Source organism: Lissotriton helveticus, chromosome 2_1, assembly GCF_964261635.1.
Source record: "Lissotriton helveticus chromosome 2_1, aLisHel1.1, whole genome shotgun sequence".
In the NCBI taxonomy this organism is placed as follows: domain Eukaryota; kingdom Metazoa; phylum Chordata; class Amphibia; order Caudata; family Salamandridae; genus Lissotriton; species Lissotriton helveticus.
This window is the reverse complement of record NC_136059.1, coordinates 520,393,857-520,407,907: the sequence shown is the minus strand read 5'-3', so window position 1 is coordinate 520,407,907 and position 14,051 is coordinate 520,393,857. Positions and strand designations below refer to the sequence as shown.

The following is a 14,051-nucleotide window of genomic DNA, read 5'->3' as shown; positions in this document are numbered from 1 at the left end:
TTGTCACATAAATCCTCCCACTTTTAAGTCAGAGAAAGAAAAGTAAACACCAAGCTCCCTTGGAAGGCAGAGGCTGACATTTGACCTCGGACTTTGAATGCACAGCAAATATAAGAACAAGATTTAAAAGCCTCATTACAGAAAAGGAGCACTTGGAAGGATACTGTGAAAAAGGTTTGGGCAACGGAAGGGACAAACTCAAGCAGCCTAAAACAAATAAAGTCAACAAAAAGAAAGCAAGAACATGTGAGTTACATACCACAAAGCCAATGGTAAGCAACGGGTAGAATACATTCCCAGTGACGCTTCCCAAATTTCCCCAAGATGTCATTAGCAATCAGACAGTTCAACCTCAAAACTTACAACTCACAGAGGATTTGCAAAAATGTCTACTCAAGGGACCAATCAAGTATACATCCAGTTTTATGGTGATACTGTGTGTGTATGCTCGTGCGGTGGATCATCTCTATTTCAAATCTTTAACAGTTGTGCCACAGACTTCAGTATGCTGCAAAAAGATGTCATGTCAGCATGGGATTAAAAGTGCTACTTTTATTATGACACAGGGCCTGCACCCACCCCGTCCAGATGCTTCACCCCACAATCTGTGGCCTTTGGCCGTGTGCAGTGAATGGGTTTTTGATTTGCAAATGGCACATCACTTTCTACGCTTTTACCATTGTGAGACAAGAGTTTTTCACGCATCTTGGTACCCCATAGCAGCTCCACTGGGTCTGACATCCCTAAGGGTGGCCCCCCATGAATGCATATATATTTTTTACCACAGTACAAAAACGCAATTTTAAGATTATGGAAAAAAACATTTTTCAGAGCCCTTCTCCAGTCAATCACTTTTGCCATAAAACTAAAAACGTGATTAACATTTAAAAGGCACAGATATACAATAGTGTCGACCCTTTTAAGCTCTACAGACACTTTTTTGAAACCTTTATATCTCAAAAACGACTGAACATATTTACAACAAACCAACAAAAGCACGCTTTTTGAGTTAAGTTCTACTTTCATGACAAGCTTGATATAAATTCGCTCAGCGTTTTGGGTTGTAGGTAAATTTCCAATGGGAGCTCAAGTGGGAAAACTCATTTTTTTTCACCCTTGCCTTTAACATTTTCTAGCCAGCAAGGATCTGCACGACAATTGACAAGCAGGACCTTATCAGACTATGCTAAGCGACTGCCAAATCTGGTGCAGATCCGTCCACAAGGTCGAAAGTTATAGGCAAATCAAAAAATGCCTTTTCATTGGAAAGTGCGGCTGAACTATAACTACACAGTACAGATTGCAGTAACCCATAGCAAACAAAGTGTAGCTCATATTTCCAAAAATGCATTGTTTGGTTTGCTCACATCCACTTCACTCTAAGAAAAAAAACACCAATGGGAAAGGACAGAATGGAAACAATACCACTAAACTGTAATAGCAGAGTAACTCAACTTCTGTCATTTTCTAGGACATTTTAGCTGGTTCCGATTGACACAATAACCTCTAACAGCATGACTGAAAACTGTTAAAAAGTGAAGAATGGAAAAGCTTGTGGGAATTCCTATGGGTAACATTCCATTTCATTATTTTAAATTTGCATGTGCCATTTTAGAAGGTGACCAACCATATCCAAACTAGTTTTGGTCTGTCTTAAAAACACCAATTCCTCTCTGAACACAAGGAATTCCAGGTCCGCTTCGTCCTTGACGGGATCCATTGGTAGATACTTTCTGAATCCATATGGTACAGTGATCCATGGCTGGGCATTTCCCTCTAACTTAGGAATGCTCATTAGACCAGCACAACAGGTCATATGAAAATACTTTTGGGATTTGTTAAACCCCGTCCGAAAATGACACATGCGAACTGGCAAATGGCAGCAATGGATGTTACCAGTCACTGATTTAAGCATTACCAACCTGGTCTCAGTGATGGAGGAATTTAATAGAACAAGTCTAGGAGCCCATCAACAGGCAAACATGTTTTTGAGTGGGAAATACATGTCATTATTCTGATTGGCATCAACTAATTGCTTGTAGATGGGACCTGCATGAACCCACATAAACGTAGACCTTTTGCAGAAGGGGAACAAAAGATAACACGTGGTCCAGGGAAGACTAAAGCAGTCTCACCATTTCTTTAATGGCTACATTTTTGAGCCATCACTAGTCTAGGACATTACCTTGTCGGCGTGCAGACAAACTTTGATTTTATATGCATCAATGAAGACATTTCTATTTTAAGATACAGCTGAATGATGGAACACACATGCTTAGGAAATGGCCTCCTCGTCAAACTAGTTTAATAAAGTTGTGAAGGTTCCAAATATTAAGTGGTTCAAACCATCCACCCAGGGGACACAACTGCTCTATGGGCTGAAATGTGTAAGACAGACAGACACACACCTCCTTGAAAACCACTCCTTTTGAGAAGTGACTGTTTCCCACATGAAACTGGCAAATGTACATAGAGAAATACTCCCCAGTCTGACTGAAAATAATGGGAAATATTTTTAATTAGAGAAGCTGTGTAATTTGTCGATTTCGAGAGATTTTCTTTTCTTCTTCAAAACCATTTTATTGATTTTTGCATAGTTTTGAGTAAGCGTGGCAGTAGTACATGTAACCATCAAGTACTTGCATATGGGCAGATGATCCACAGCAGATAATGGCTCCGCAATGGGGGTGGGTCACAGTTAGTGTACAAAAACAAGATAGGACGAGAAGCACGGTGTGATGGAGATAACTGATGATACAGTTCAGGGGAAAGGGCTGTACCGCAATATTATATGGAGTTACAGTGGTCTAGCGGGGGAGGGGAGAGCGAAGAGTAAGAAACCAGATCCAGGTGCAGCAGGGAGAAGGGGGGCAGCATCTCTTATCAGGTGTGTCTCTCTTCAGGACGGGAAATCGTCATTAGAAATCATCAGTTTGTGTACAGGTAGCAAAGTGTGCCATAGGTCAGCAATTGGTCCTCAGTTTTTCTAAGGAAGGAGGTGCCCTCCGCCTGAGCCCAATGTTCGAGGAGGCATTTGGGGATTTCGTGGGTTTATATAATTAGAATTACTTCATTTTTATATAGTGTGCAAAAATCAAGGTAGACATGTGGAACCTTTCACTAACTGGTTGTGGCTTAGTCTTTCACTTATTTTGGAGGCCATGCACCTATAAGATACAATCTTCTTTAGACAATTTTCTGGGCTGCAATTTGCAGATGTAATGCCAATTGAGGACCTTTCTAGATGTAAATTACTGAATATTTGCATAGGTTTGGATTAAATGCACACAGGGTAGCACCCTCTCCTCGGCCATTTTAATATATATGCTTAAGATTTTAAACTAGACTGGCGAATTAACTCACTGCAATCCAGATATCAATGTGTAAGCGATGATCAAGTTCGCTCAAATGGAAGAGGTGGCTTAGTTTGTTGGTACACTGATGGTGCGAGCTGTTACTCTGTTCTCATGTTCAGTTTGTCAGGTTTAAGTTACAGGGGGAGATTCAGCATTTCGGCTTTTGCCTATGAAAAGGATCTTCTTTCATGTATAGGTGTTGTCCGCTGTATTCGTTCACTGTCTTGTTTCTTGCATATAAGCAACACCAGGTGGATGACATTTTCACTTGAAAGCCAGCATTCCACTTCATCTTCTAATGCACAAGTATCAGGTGATAATGAGGAATAATGAGTAATATCCACAATATGACTATTTATCAATGTTGGGAGTGGAACACGTCTTCTCAAGGATGCCTTTGTCCTTGTCATTTGGTGACCAGCATCTTTACCTGTAGAGATGTTTGGTGTTATATCCCAACATAATTTCACACACATCTGGATGGCTTCTCTGGCTGTTGAACTCTGCTTCTGCCCGATTCCTTTGGGTTGGGGATTAGGTTTTACAGCATCTCTGGCAGTATCTTTTGTACGGTCAATTAATTGTATTATTTTGATTTTTTTTCTTTGTATAGCTCCTGAAATATTTCCACTCTGTTCTCATGGCTACTTATTGTACATGTCTTTTAGATGTGATGGGCCCTGATACCTCCTTCCACCACATCCTTTTTAGTTAGTAGTATGGATTTTGTAACAAGTCCACGTAGTATGTAATGTGAAGTCAGATATTTCCCATCTTGATCCAGCAGTAAAGTTCTGTTAGGAGAGTTATAGAACAGGGTTTTACATTTTTGGAAATTGAGTTTTTTGGGCTTATACTCAAACACTCTGGGCCTGCTGTGGGTAGCGGTCATGCTCCATGTCTTCACCAGTTTCCACCTACCACCTAGGCAACTGAGACTGCACTTCTACGGTACCTTAAGAGTAGTTTAATTGATGTCCTCCCATCGCATAAACCTCAGGTTTTTGTTGTTTTCCAGACTGCCCATTTCTCCACGGCCTGTGGCATCCGGCCTGATCAGACTGTATTTTTTTCTCAACCTTTATTAACCATCTGGGTCTTTTTTGCCTAGCTTGTTAAAAGTCCCCTTTTTGGATCCACATCCTTCATACCCATTTTGAAAGCCACCCATTAATCCCTGCTTTGCTATTAATGGAAATTCTCCAGCTACTTTTTTTTTTTTTTTTTTAAAAACCTTTATTAGCGTCAAAAGGATATACAAGTCTAGGCCTACAACCAAATCGGCCGGCCGCAATACGTAAAGCAATCAGAAGTTCCAAGGCAAACATTACAGAGTCAATCAGCAAGAAGCAAAGGCAATACAATCGTAAAAAGGGGGGAATATACCTAGGAACCAGAGGGCCAAGACACAGGAGCAAAAAAGGTTAATTTTATAATATGGGGATAAGGTGTACGACAGGCTCACTTTCAATATAGAGATGTCCGAAGTCCCAGAACCAGCCTCAGCGACAATAAGGGGGTATGGGGCCGCAATACAGGAGAGGCAACACAATTCACACAGGAAGATCGGGATAATTTAGACATAATCGACACTTGAACATTATCATCGTTAAATGCCCACCACCCAAACCACAGCTAAGCCAGAACAGAGGGATCGGAGAAACCTTAAATCAAAACTAACCCGTCATAGTGACCTCCAGGAAAAAGGAGGGAGGGGGACGGGGGCGAGGAAAAGAGGGGGAAGAGGGGGGAAAGAGGGGGAGGGGAGGACAAGACGGAACAATGAAAAAAAGAAATGAAATACAAAAACGAAAGAAAGAAGACACGCCGACACAGGCGTCCCGTGGCGGGAGTACAGGAGAAAACAGGAGTATCAGCACCAGTGAGGGTACAGCAATCGAGAAGAAAAGCAACCGAACCATAAAAGGAGGGTTAACGACGCCACACACCCCACCCTGAACACACCACGGGAGGCAGGGACAGACGCGGCATTACTATAAAGAGATACAAAAGGGCCATAGAACCATAAAACAAACAACAAATAGAACCCAACCCACCCATCCCACCGTGCACCCCTGTAGAAGGCTATGGCCTACCCTTCAGACAGCGTGCCTGTCGCCCTAAACCAGAACCCGAAATATAGCAAGAAGGAAAGAGAGAAGAACGAGACAAAAAGAAACAAAAGCAGAAATAAAGAAAACAGGAGGGAGGAGCATAAGAACAGAAATCAATATGGTCGGCCGCCGCCCTCCGCCCACCCAGACAATCGCAGCAAAAACAGACCAGGACGACACCCCATCAAGCGCCATAAAACTTATAGAGGAGGGGACCACCCAACGCTCTATGGGTACAAACAACTGCGCCACTAAGTCGTATACCCATAATCAACCAGGAGTCGTGCATATCACCCCCATCCCTTCTGAACCACAAATTCCACCCACCCACATGACAGTGTAAAATGAAATACTCAATACAAGACCAGCACACAGTCGAATTTTTTTTTGACTACCACGTAACCATGGGGGGTAAATCGGTCCGCAAGTGAGCAAAAGTCCGAGCAGAGAGTTTAAATGCATCAGCAATCGCAGCACGGGTGATGAAGAACAGGAGTTCAGTTTTGACACTTGGGAAGGCGAGGGGGTCTCTGTAGTAAACAAAGGCAAAGCCATCGGAGCAGGTGCAGGCGGCAGTCCACCAATATTTCCAGGCATCCGAGCCAAACAGGGCCGCGGCACAATGTCCAAGTCCCCGGGGTCAGAACCTCGAAAAACAGGGAGCTCCAAAATCATCGGCACACAAAATGATCTTCGATCAGCGGCAGCAACACTTGCAGCAATCGAGGGGGGCGAGGCAATGGAGTCACTGAAGCAAGAGGGCGGCAAGAAGAAACGGCTGCTCAAAATGGCGGCAGATCGTGGCGGACTCACAGGGACATCGGGGGTCAGGTATGCGCGCAGGGATCTCAGAGCTTCCAGGATATCTCTGACCGTAAGCTCACGCTCACCAGACCGGACCCCCGCGCAATTAGGCAACCCAAGCCCGCCGCCACAAGGCGCTTCATGTTTCAGAGGGTCGGCCGCCATTTCGCGAAGTCAGCCCAGTCGCCGCCCTCCGCGACCCCCAAAAAACAGTTCAAAAATGTAGGACTTCACAGAGCTCCGGGGGGTTCCCAGCAATGGCAGCCTTGGTGCCGAAAGGATGTCCGCCCAATGCGGGTCTCCGCCTACACCAGCACCGGCGCCCCCAACAAGCAGAGTCCGGCCGCAGAGGTCCAGGGCCGCCGGTCAGAGCAGCGGCAAAGGGAGGACCCCTTCACAGAATCAGTCCCCGGTGCATCTCACCCACATCGGCCGCGCGGTCACCAGGGCAGGCCCGGATCAGGATCGCCGGGATTCTCGCACACCGGCTCTCACCATTGGTTCACTCTCTCGACCGGGGCCGACAGTCGTCGGACCCCACAGGCTCGGTCCCGGTCTAGGCTCCACGGAGGCCCCGGTCCTGCGGAGGGCACAACTTCGGAGCCGCTGCACGTCGAGACCTCCGGGCCAAATGGTGAGTACAAGCGAGGTGTTCCATTTCCGATTCTCCGATAATGTGTCGTCTCCGGACAGGATATTATACAGGATACATGATCAGGCCGGAGGGCTGCGGGAGCCGAGCTAAAAGGCGACCATTACGCTCGCGAGCTTGGCTCCTCCCTCTCTCCAGCTACTTTTAACCTTCCTATCCCCACATTATGCCACACAATCCAGTCACTCACAGGTGTGGCTTTTTGTTGCATTTCTTGGCCTCTTTACGGTTTTACTCCTTCCTACAGAGGTTACTAGCATTACTCTATTTAATGTTCCCATTAAGTCTCCATTCTCCTATTGCTACTCACCTTATTCTCCCCATCTGTCCTATTACTCATTTACTTCATGTATTAGTATTTATTATGACCTATGCCTGACAATCTTTTCTATTCTCTGGAAAGCTTCATTCCTACTTTGACACTATTACATTTCCTTTACTGTTCAAAACCTTCTTACTTTGTTTCCTAGCATTGTTTTAATTAAAAACGAAAGCAGAGTTGGTCCTTTGGTCTGTTTATTTCTCAACAATAAGTTTTCCGCTAGGTTTGCAAAGGCCTTGAATTCAAACTATGTGAAGTGGGCACTAAGGTCTAAGAAACAGTAATTAGCAACATCATTCATCAAAACTGTAGAACTTTCAATACCTTCTAAACCTTCAACCTTTAACACACATATTGCTAATAATTCAGCGATAGGCAAAAAAGGGTGTTTGACTAAATTGTGTATAGTTAATGAAATTACAATTTAGCTGTAATATTGGAATTAATGTCAAATGGAGATGGAAAGCAATGAAAGTGGATGGTAAGAATGTGCAGAATGAAGCCACTAAATGGAAAAAGGAATCCAAGCTCCTGATATTTCTTGGATAGTCCCTAGTAACCTCTCAGAGGTTTTTTGTATTATCAGAAATCATGTGGCTTTATACAACACTTAGTCAAAGTAATTCCTGGTACAGAACACCTCATTCCCAAGGACATGGTAATTACCTAATGACATCCATACAGTTTCAAAATCTAGGGGAATTTCTATCCCTTCCGATTATATGGGAGAGCAGAGGCGGTATCTGATTTGGGTCTTAAAAGTCAGGGAACTCTCCGTGTAACACTCCATTAACATTTTATTTTCTTTGACTTGCGAGATCCGCAAGTGTCATGCAACTAACGGCTGGCTTTTAAGATAGAGATGCTCAGGTAAGGGTAGGCATCCTTCTTTTAAAACCTTGCTAAAGCAGGAGTAAACAATGCTGCACTGGGAATTAGGACTATAAATACTTCAAAGAAAATTGGAGCTAGCCTCTACACAATGAAAAACAGCACCTCTCAAGAGTATCAACAGCCACAGATATTATTTTTGCCTAGTTTGCTACCCTTTTGTCAAATAGAACAATAGTTTATTTCTGCAACTTCCAATGCCATTCTACACAGTTATGAAAGACATCCATGATGAAAAAAGCAGACATCTTAGTAAATACACTATACTTGCCTGCGATTTCTCACTAAGCCAAAAAAGGAAATGCATGGAATAAGCAAGAGGATGAGTATTAATGAAGAGAAAAATGAAGAAAAACAATAACTGAACATAGTTTGCTATAATTACCTGCACTATTTTATCTCCTGGCTGCAAGAGTTTGGAAGCTGGTCCTTCAGGCTGTACTCTGGTAACAAATATACCCTTAAAATGAAAGAAAACTCATTTACTGTTGTGATTTTTAAAAGTTGCCTCACCAGTACAAGTAAACTTTTTTTTTAAACAAATTTCTAGAAAGAACACAAGCTCAGGCACTGAAATAATTTACGGAGAAAGAAAAACATCAGTATCTTGAGGTCATGACATGAATGAGTTTGTAGTCAATTACCTTTACCAGCAAAAGCACACACTAGATAGTAGATGGAAATTTTTACTTACATTGTAACTAACGTTTTGTAGATTACAGTGCTGTAGAATCACACGCCCTGCAGACACTTACCATCCAGTGCTGGGAGCATAAGTTAGAAGTTGTTTAATCAAAAACACAAAAACTACATTTCCCATAAGACCATCAGCCAATCAGGGCCCACCAACCCCTAAATCATGGACAACCCATTAGGAGGACTTTCACTTGGTGTTGTATTGTATTGTATTTTATTACTGTTCTATAGCATGCTGCGTTCTGTCATGTCCTGGTGGTTTGCATTTCTTGCTCCCTCCCCCTGTTTGGGGGCCAATTCCCTTGCCAGCTAATGTACGGGCGCCTTCCCTCCCCCATTCCCCCCAAGCAGTGCCCTTTTGGTTGTAGGACCCCGGGTGGGGAGCTAAGAGGGGTTTTTCCACACACTGTCGGCTTTGTTCTTTGCCGATTCCTGGCCTTCAGTGGTGTGCTCTTCTGCAGTCTAATTAGCTTATATCAGAGCCTGAGGGGCCTACTTTTCTTCTTTCTTCCCTCCCACCCCTCACATTGCTCAGTCTCTTGAAGTATCCTTCCAGGTGTTTTTGCTGGAATGCTCAGGCTTGACACTCCTGATATTAACCCAAGGGCTCTGCCCTAATTTTGGAGACACAGTCGGTGTGAGCGGTGCTGACCTCTAGACAATCCAAAATATATTGGGGTCCTTGTTACTCCCTTGATCGTACTTGGTACACTCATTTCCTTCCCCTTAGGATTGGAGGCGCTTTGTTGTACTCTACTATGGATAAATCCGGTTCTTTGAACCCTGCTGAGCCTTATACAGTGGAGGACTTCAAAGTGGGGGAAGAATTGGCTGAGGCTTTGGACTCATAAGTCCAGCACACTGTGAATAAGGCCCTGGCTGTTGCCCTGCAACCCTGCGCTCGCCAACTGCACATGATTGCGGAGTGTGTCGCTATGCTGCCCACCCCCAAAACATTTGCATGTTATCGAGCCCTCACTTATCTCTCCAGAGAATTCCCCCACACCTAGGACCAGGGGGCTGAAGTTCCTCACACTGACGCTCTCCCAATCCTTTTTGATAGACCACATTTACAGTACCCCTGCTGGCCCAGATCCCCCCCTCCACTCCTCCCTCTATTCCTCGTCCCCAAGGCAATGATGCCCATACTGATCTGGCCATTCCACCAGATGACAGCCCAGTTCCTGCCAAGAGGAGCCGTCCTCCCTCGTAGGACTTGTCCCAGTCGGATCTCCTTGACTTTGATCCGGAGTACATTGTTAATCCCAGATCTAGTGACTGTACTCCACGACGTTGCGGCATACCTTCATTCCCACCTCCACAAGGGGTTTGACAAAGTCGTTCAGACTAGGCTCATGACAGAATACCCCAGCCTGACTGGATGACAATGTCTCCGATACCCCGGAGGTGGTTAGCAATATGAACACTTTCCTGAAAAAATTCTCTAAAGACACTAAGAAAGGCATTTATAGAGTCTGGCTATCTTGCCAGGATCGCCTGCTGGATATTACTGGGCTGCTAGCCAAAACCCTGGAGATGGTGTTGGAAGCTACGGAATCGGGGAACCCTGTCGACCCCGATATCTTGGCAGGATGGGCCCAACGCGCTCTTTGCCAAGTGGGGAATGCTAATTGTGCCATTTCTTTGGAGTGCAGGAAGTCAATTTGGATGTGTTTATACCCAAAGCTCTCGGAATTGGCTTCTGCTAAAGCGGGCACAGTGCCTCCTTTTTGAGGATCCCTTCATCAATGATCTGGCCAAGTTTGTCAATAGTTACTGAATGGATAAGGCCCAAACCTCGTTCAAGAAGGACTTCTATTCTAACCTTTTTTGCCAGGGCTAAGCTTTTCTGAGGCAGATCACCCAGCCATGGTTTCCATAGAGGCTTTTAACATGGGTTTCGACACTGTCAAAACTTCTCTTGGCAGGATTACAATGGTGGCAACACCTTCTACCTTTCCCGATCCCGCTTCCCAGAGACATGCACAGGAGAGGTGGCTACCATGGTGGAGTGCAAGGAGGAACTCAATTTTCAGCATCAGGTGAGACTGATATCTCCCTCCCAGGTCCCTTTGGTCATTTTTCTCTCAACTGGGCTCAGATTACTCAGGACGCCTGGGTCCTTCAGATGGTCCTGGGTTATCAGATAGAGTTTTACGGGACCCCCTCCAAGCGGTTCCCGCCTCAACCCCAGGATATTTTCTTTCTAGACCAAGCGGTCATCAACAAACAGATTCAGAGTCTTTTGGCCAAATGTGCTATCCCCCCCCGCATATCGCCAGCCGAGAGCATTTTGCAGTAGTGTCTTTGGTTCCCAAGCGGGGAGGGGGCAGGTCACAGGTTAGTGCTCAAACTCTGACATTTCAAAAGGTGTGTTTGTGACTTCCATTTCAAGATGGAAAGAATCAGTGTGCTCAGAGATTTCTTCAGAGAAGGTGACTGGATGGTCCAGCTGGATCTGAAGGATGCCTATCTCACAGTTCCAATATTCCCGCTCGACTGTCGGTTTCTCTAGTTCCAATGGTGGAACACCTGGCTCGAGTATTCAACTCTATCCTTCGGTCTTTCTTCCTTATCTTGGTGCTTCACCAAACTGATGAAGCCCATAGTGGGATTTTACAAGCCCATGGTGTTGCAATCTACTTATCCTGGCTCAGGAGAGGGACATCCATCTGTCCCATTTGACCATTACCATTTTGCTTCTTCAGTAGTTGGGATTTCTCCTGAATACGGAGAAGTCCTGGTTTACTACTTCACAGTCTATAGAGCTACTGGGATTCCATATAAATTCAGTGACGGCGCAATTATTGTTACCTTCTCACAAGATCAGGGAAGTCAAGAAGGAGCTGAGATCCTTTTTGTCCAAGGAGTTAGCATCTCTGAAACAAGTGGTTTGGATTATGGGGTTACTCCCCTCCTTTATTTAGGCCATTCTCCTGGGTCACCTTCATTATCAGGCTCTCCAATGGCTCAAAAGTCACTAACTCCGAAATGGCCTATCTGATTCAGACTTAATTCCTCTATCCCAGGACAACAGAATGGAGATGGAAAGGTGGTTGCGTCACCTGGAGGCCTAGAATGGCAGGGTGAATTTCAGATCTCAACTAGACATGGTCATTGAGTTGGATGTGAGCAGGTGCGGTTGGGGAGCCTGTTGTGTTTCAATCTCTGGCAGGGGAGGGTTGTATCCTGCTGAGGGTGGTCAATGTGTTGACTGTTTATGTCAACAAATTGGGGGGCACCAAATCTTGCATGTTGGCGGAGATTGCCAAGGAGTTTTGCCCCATCTTTCAGTGGCTTCAACATATGTGAGGTTCGTTTTGGCCCTATTTGTTTGCGTCTCACCTGAACGCTGAGAATTCTCAGTTTTTGAGTGGGACCAATGTTTTTCTAAAGGACTGGAGCCAGTGGTTAATGTACACCTTTCCCCCGTTACTCATGGTTCCTCGAGTGACAGCTCAGACGGCGGCATCAGAAGGAAAATCTGGTCCTGGTGATGCCTCTCTGGAGAGCGCAGTCCTGGCTTCCTACTCTTTTGGATCTTCTCTGCAGCAGGAGCTTCTGACAGACACCTCGGACAGTCCGCCTTCTCTGGTTCTGCAGGGCTCTCTACAACCCATGGCGTGGCCTCTTTCTGGAGATGCTGGAGTCTGCTAGGGCTTTCGCAACAGGCTAAGCGGTTGGTCATCTAGTCGTGGTCATCCAGTACCCATAAGCGATATGCTTTGGCATGGCATCGATGGGTCAGTTGGTGTAGTCTACAGGATCTTGATCCCATGGGGCAGACTTATCCCAGGTAATGAACTTCTGTCTTCTCCCACAGCGGACGGTATGGCTTATCGTTCTGTGAAGAATTTTTTGTTCAAAATATACTATCACAAAGGGGAGACAAGAGGGGCGTTATGGAGCTCACCCCTGCCCTTACGAACTCAAAAACAAAGTTGGTGTGATACCCTCATATAAATGCTGTTTGGTTAATCAGCAAGTCAGCAGGTTAGTGAATGATACTCTAAGAGAAACGCTGTGGGTTTTATTCGGGGTTGTGCACATATGGTCCTGACTCTGAACGTTTTTGAATATGAGGGAGAATGTTTCCTACAGGTCGATGGGACTTCCATGGGGAGCACTTGAGCCCTGAGTTTAGCATGCCTTTACGTACACGATTTCGAAAGTAAAAACATTATGTGAATCAGAACCCTTTCCATAACCAGATTAGGTGTGGAAAAGGTACATTGAAGATATCTTGGTGATCTGGAGGGGCACCAGAGAAGAAGCCATGGAGTTTTCACTTTGGTTTAACAATCTGGATCCGTTTCTCAGATTTACGATGACGATGAGCGAAAAAGGGATGCCCTTTTCGGATTTATTGATCTACCTTGACAAAGGCCTTTTGAATAGAGGTTTATTATAAACTTACAGACAGAAATTGCCTCCTAAGATTTTAAAGCTATCACCTCGTGCACTGAGGGAAGGTCTACCAATTGGACAATTACTGAGGCTATGACGAAATTGCACAGAAACCAGAAAATATAAAGAACATGCCGAGATACTAAGTGATAAACTCAGAGAGAGAAACTACCCTGAAAAAAACTAGCACAAATGCAGAAAAGAGCTTTAAGTAATAATAGGGAAGCCCTATTAGAAACATACAAACAAAACACAAGACTCTAGCTCTATCTGTGTATCTATGTAAACCCCCACTTCCAACTCAGTAAAAAAGCTGGTCATGAGACACTGGGGGATACTGAACACTGGAAATCTGACGATGTCACAACCCAGGTTTGCATTTAAACGCAGTCAGAGCATCAGAGATTCGGTTGTGCATACACGCCCAAAAATGAGAAGAGTGGAGTCACAACAGAGACTCTGGAGCCTCCCTCAAACTAAGGGCCACTCCCCATGTGGAAGCTGTGGAGTATGTACATTCACAAAGAAATGCACTGAGGTGGATGTGGGCCTTTCCTCGCCCTGGAAATTAAAACGTCTAACAAATTGTCACTCAAATAACGTGATCTATATGCGGAAATGCCCGTGTGGACTCCTATACATAGGGATGACCTAACGAAAAGCTAGGGTAAGGGTAACAGAACATTGAAGCACTATCAGATGCAAGAAAGATAATGCCAAACTGACAAGACATTATATAGAAAGACAACATGCTGAAAACAACAAAGAGTGGCTTGTTCTACAAAAACTGGAACAAAGAAACACTGACA

General features: G+C 44.8%; 1 protein-coding gene across 6 annotated transcripts in view; it reads right to left on the bottom strand.

Annotated features, from left to right (window-relative positions):
* The window catches only part of ERBIN (erbb2 interacting protein), a 912,789-nt gene that overhangs the window by 12,938 nt on the left and 885,800 nt on the right, over positions 1 to 14,051 (bottom strand). For all 6 annotated transcript variants that reach the window (XM_078675167.1, XM_078675172.1, XM_078675168.1 and 3 more), the window contains one exon: positions 8,525 to 8,599. In XM_078675167.1, coding sequence (XP_078531293.1) covers positions 8,525 to 8,599 — 75 coding nt within the window. The remainder of the gene's footprint in view (positions 1 to 8,524; positions 8,600 to 14,051) is intronic.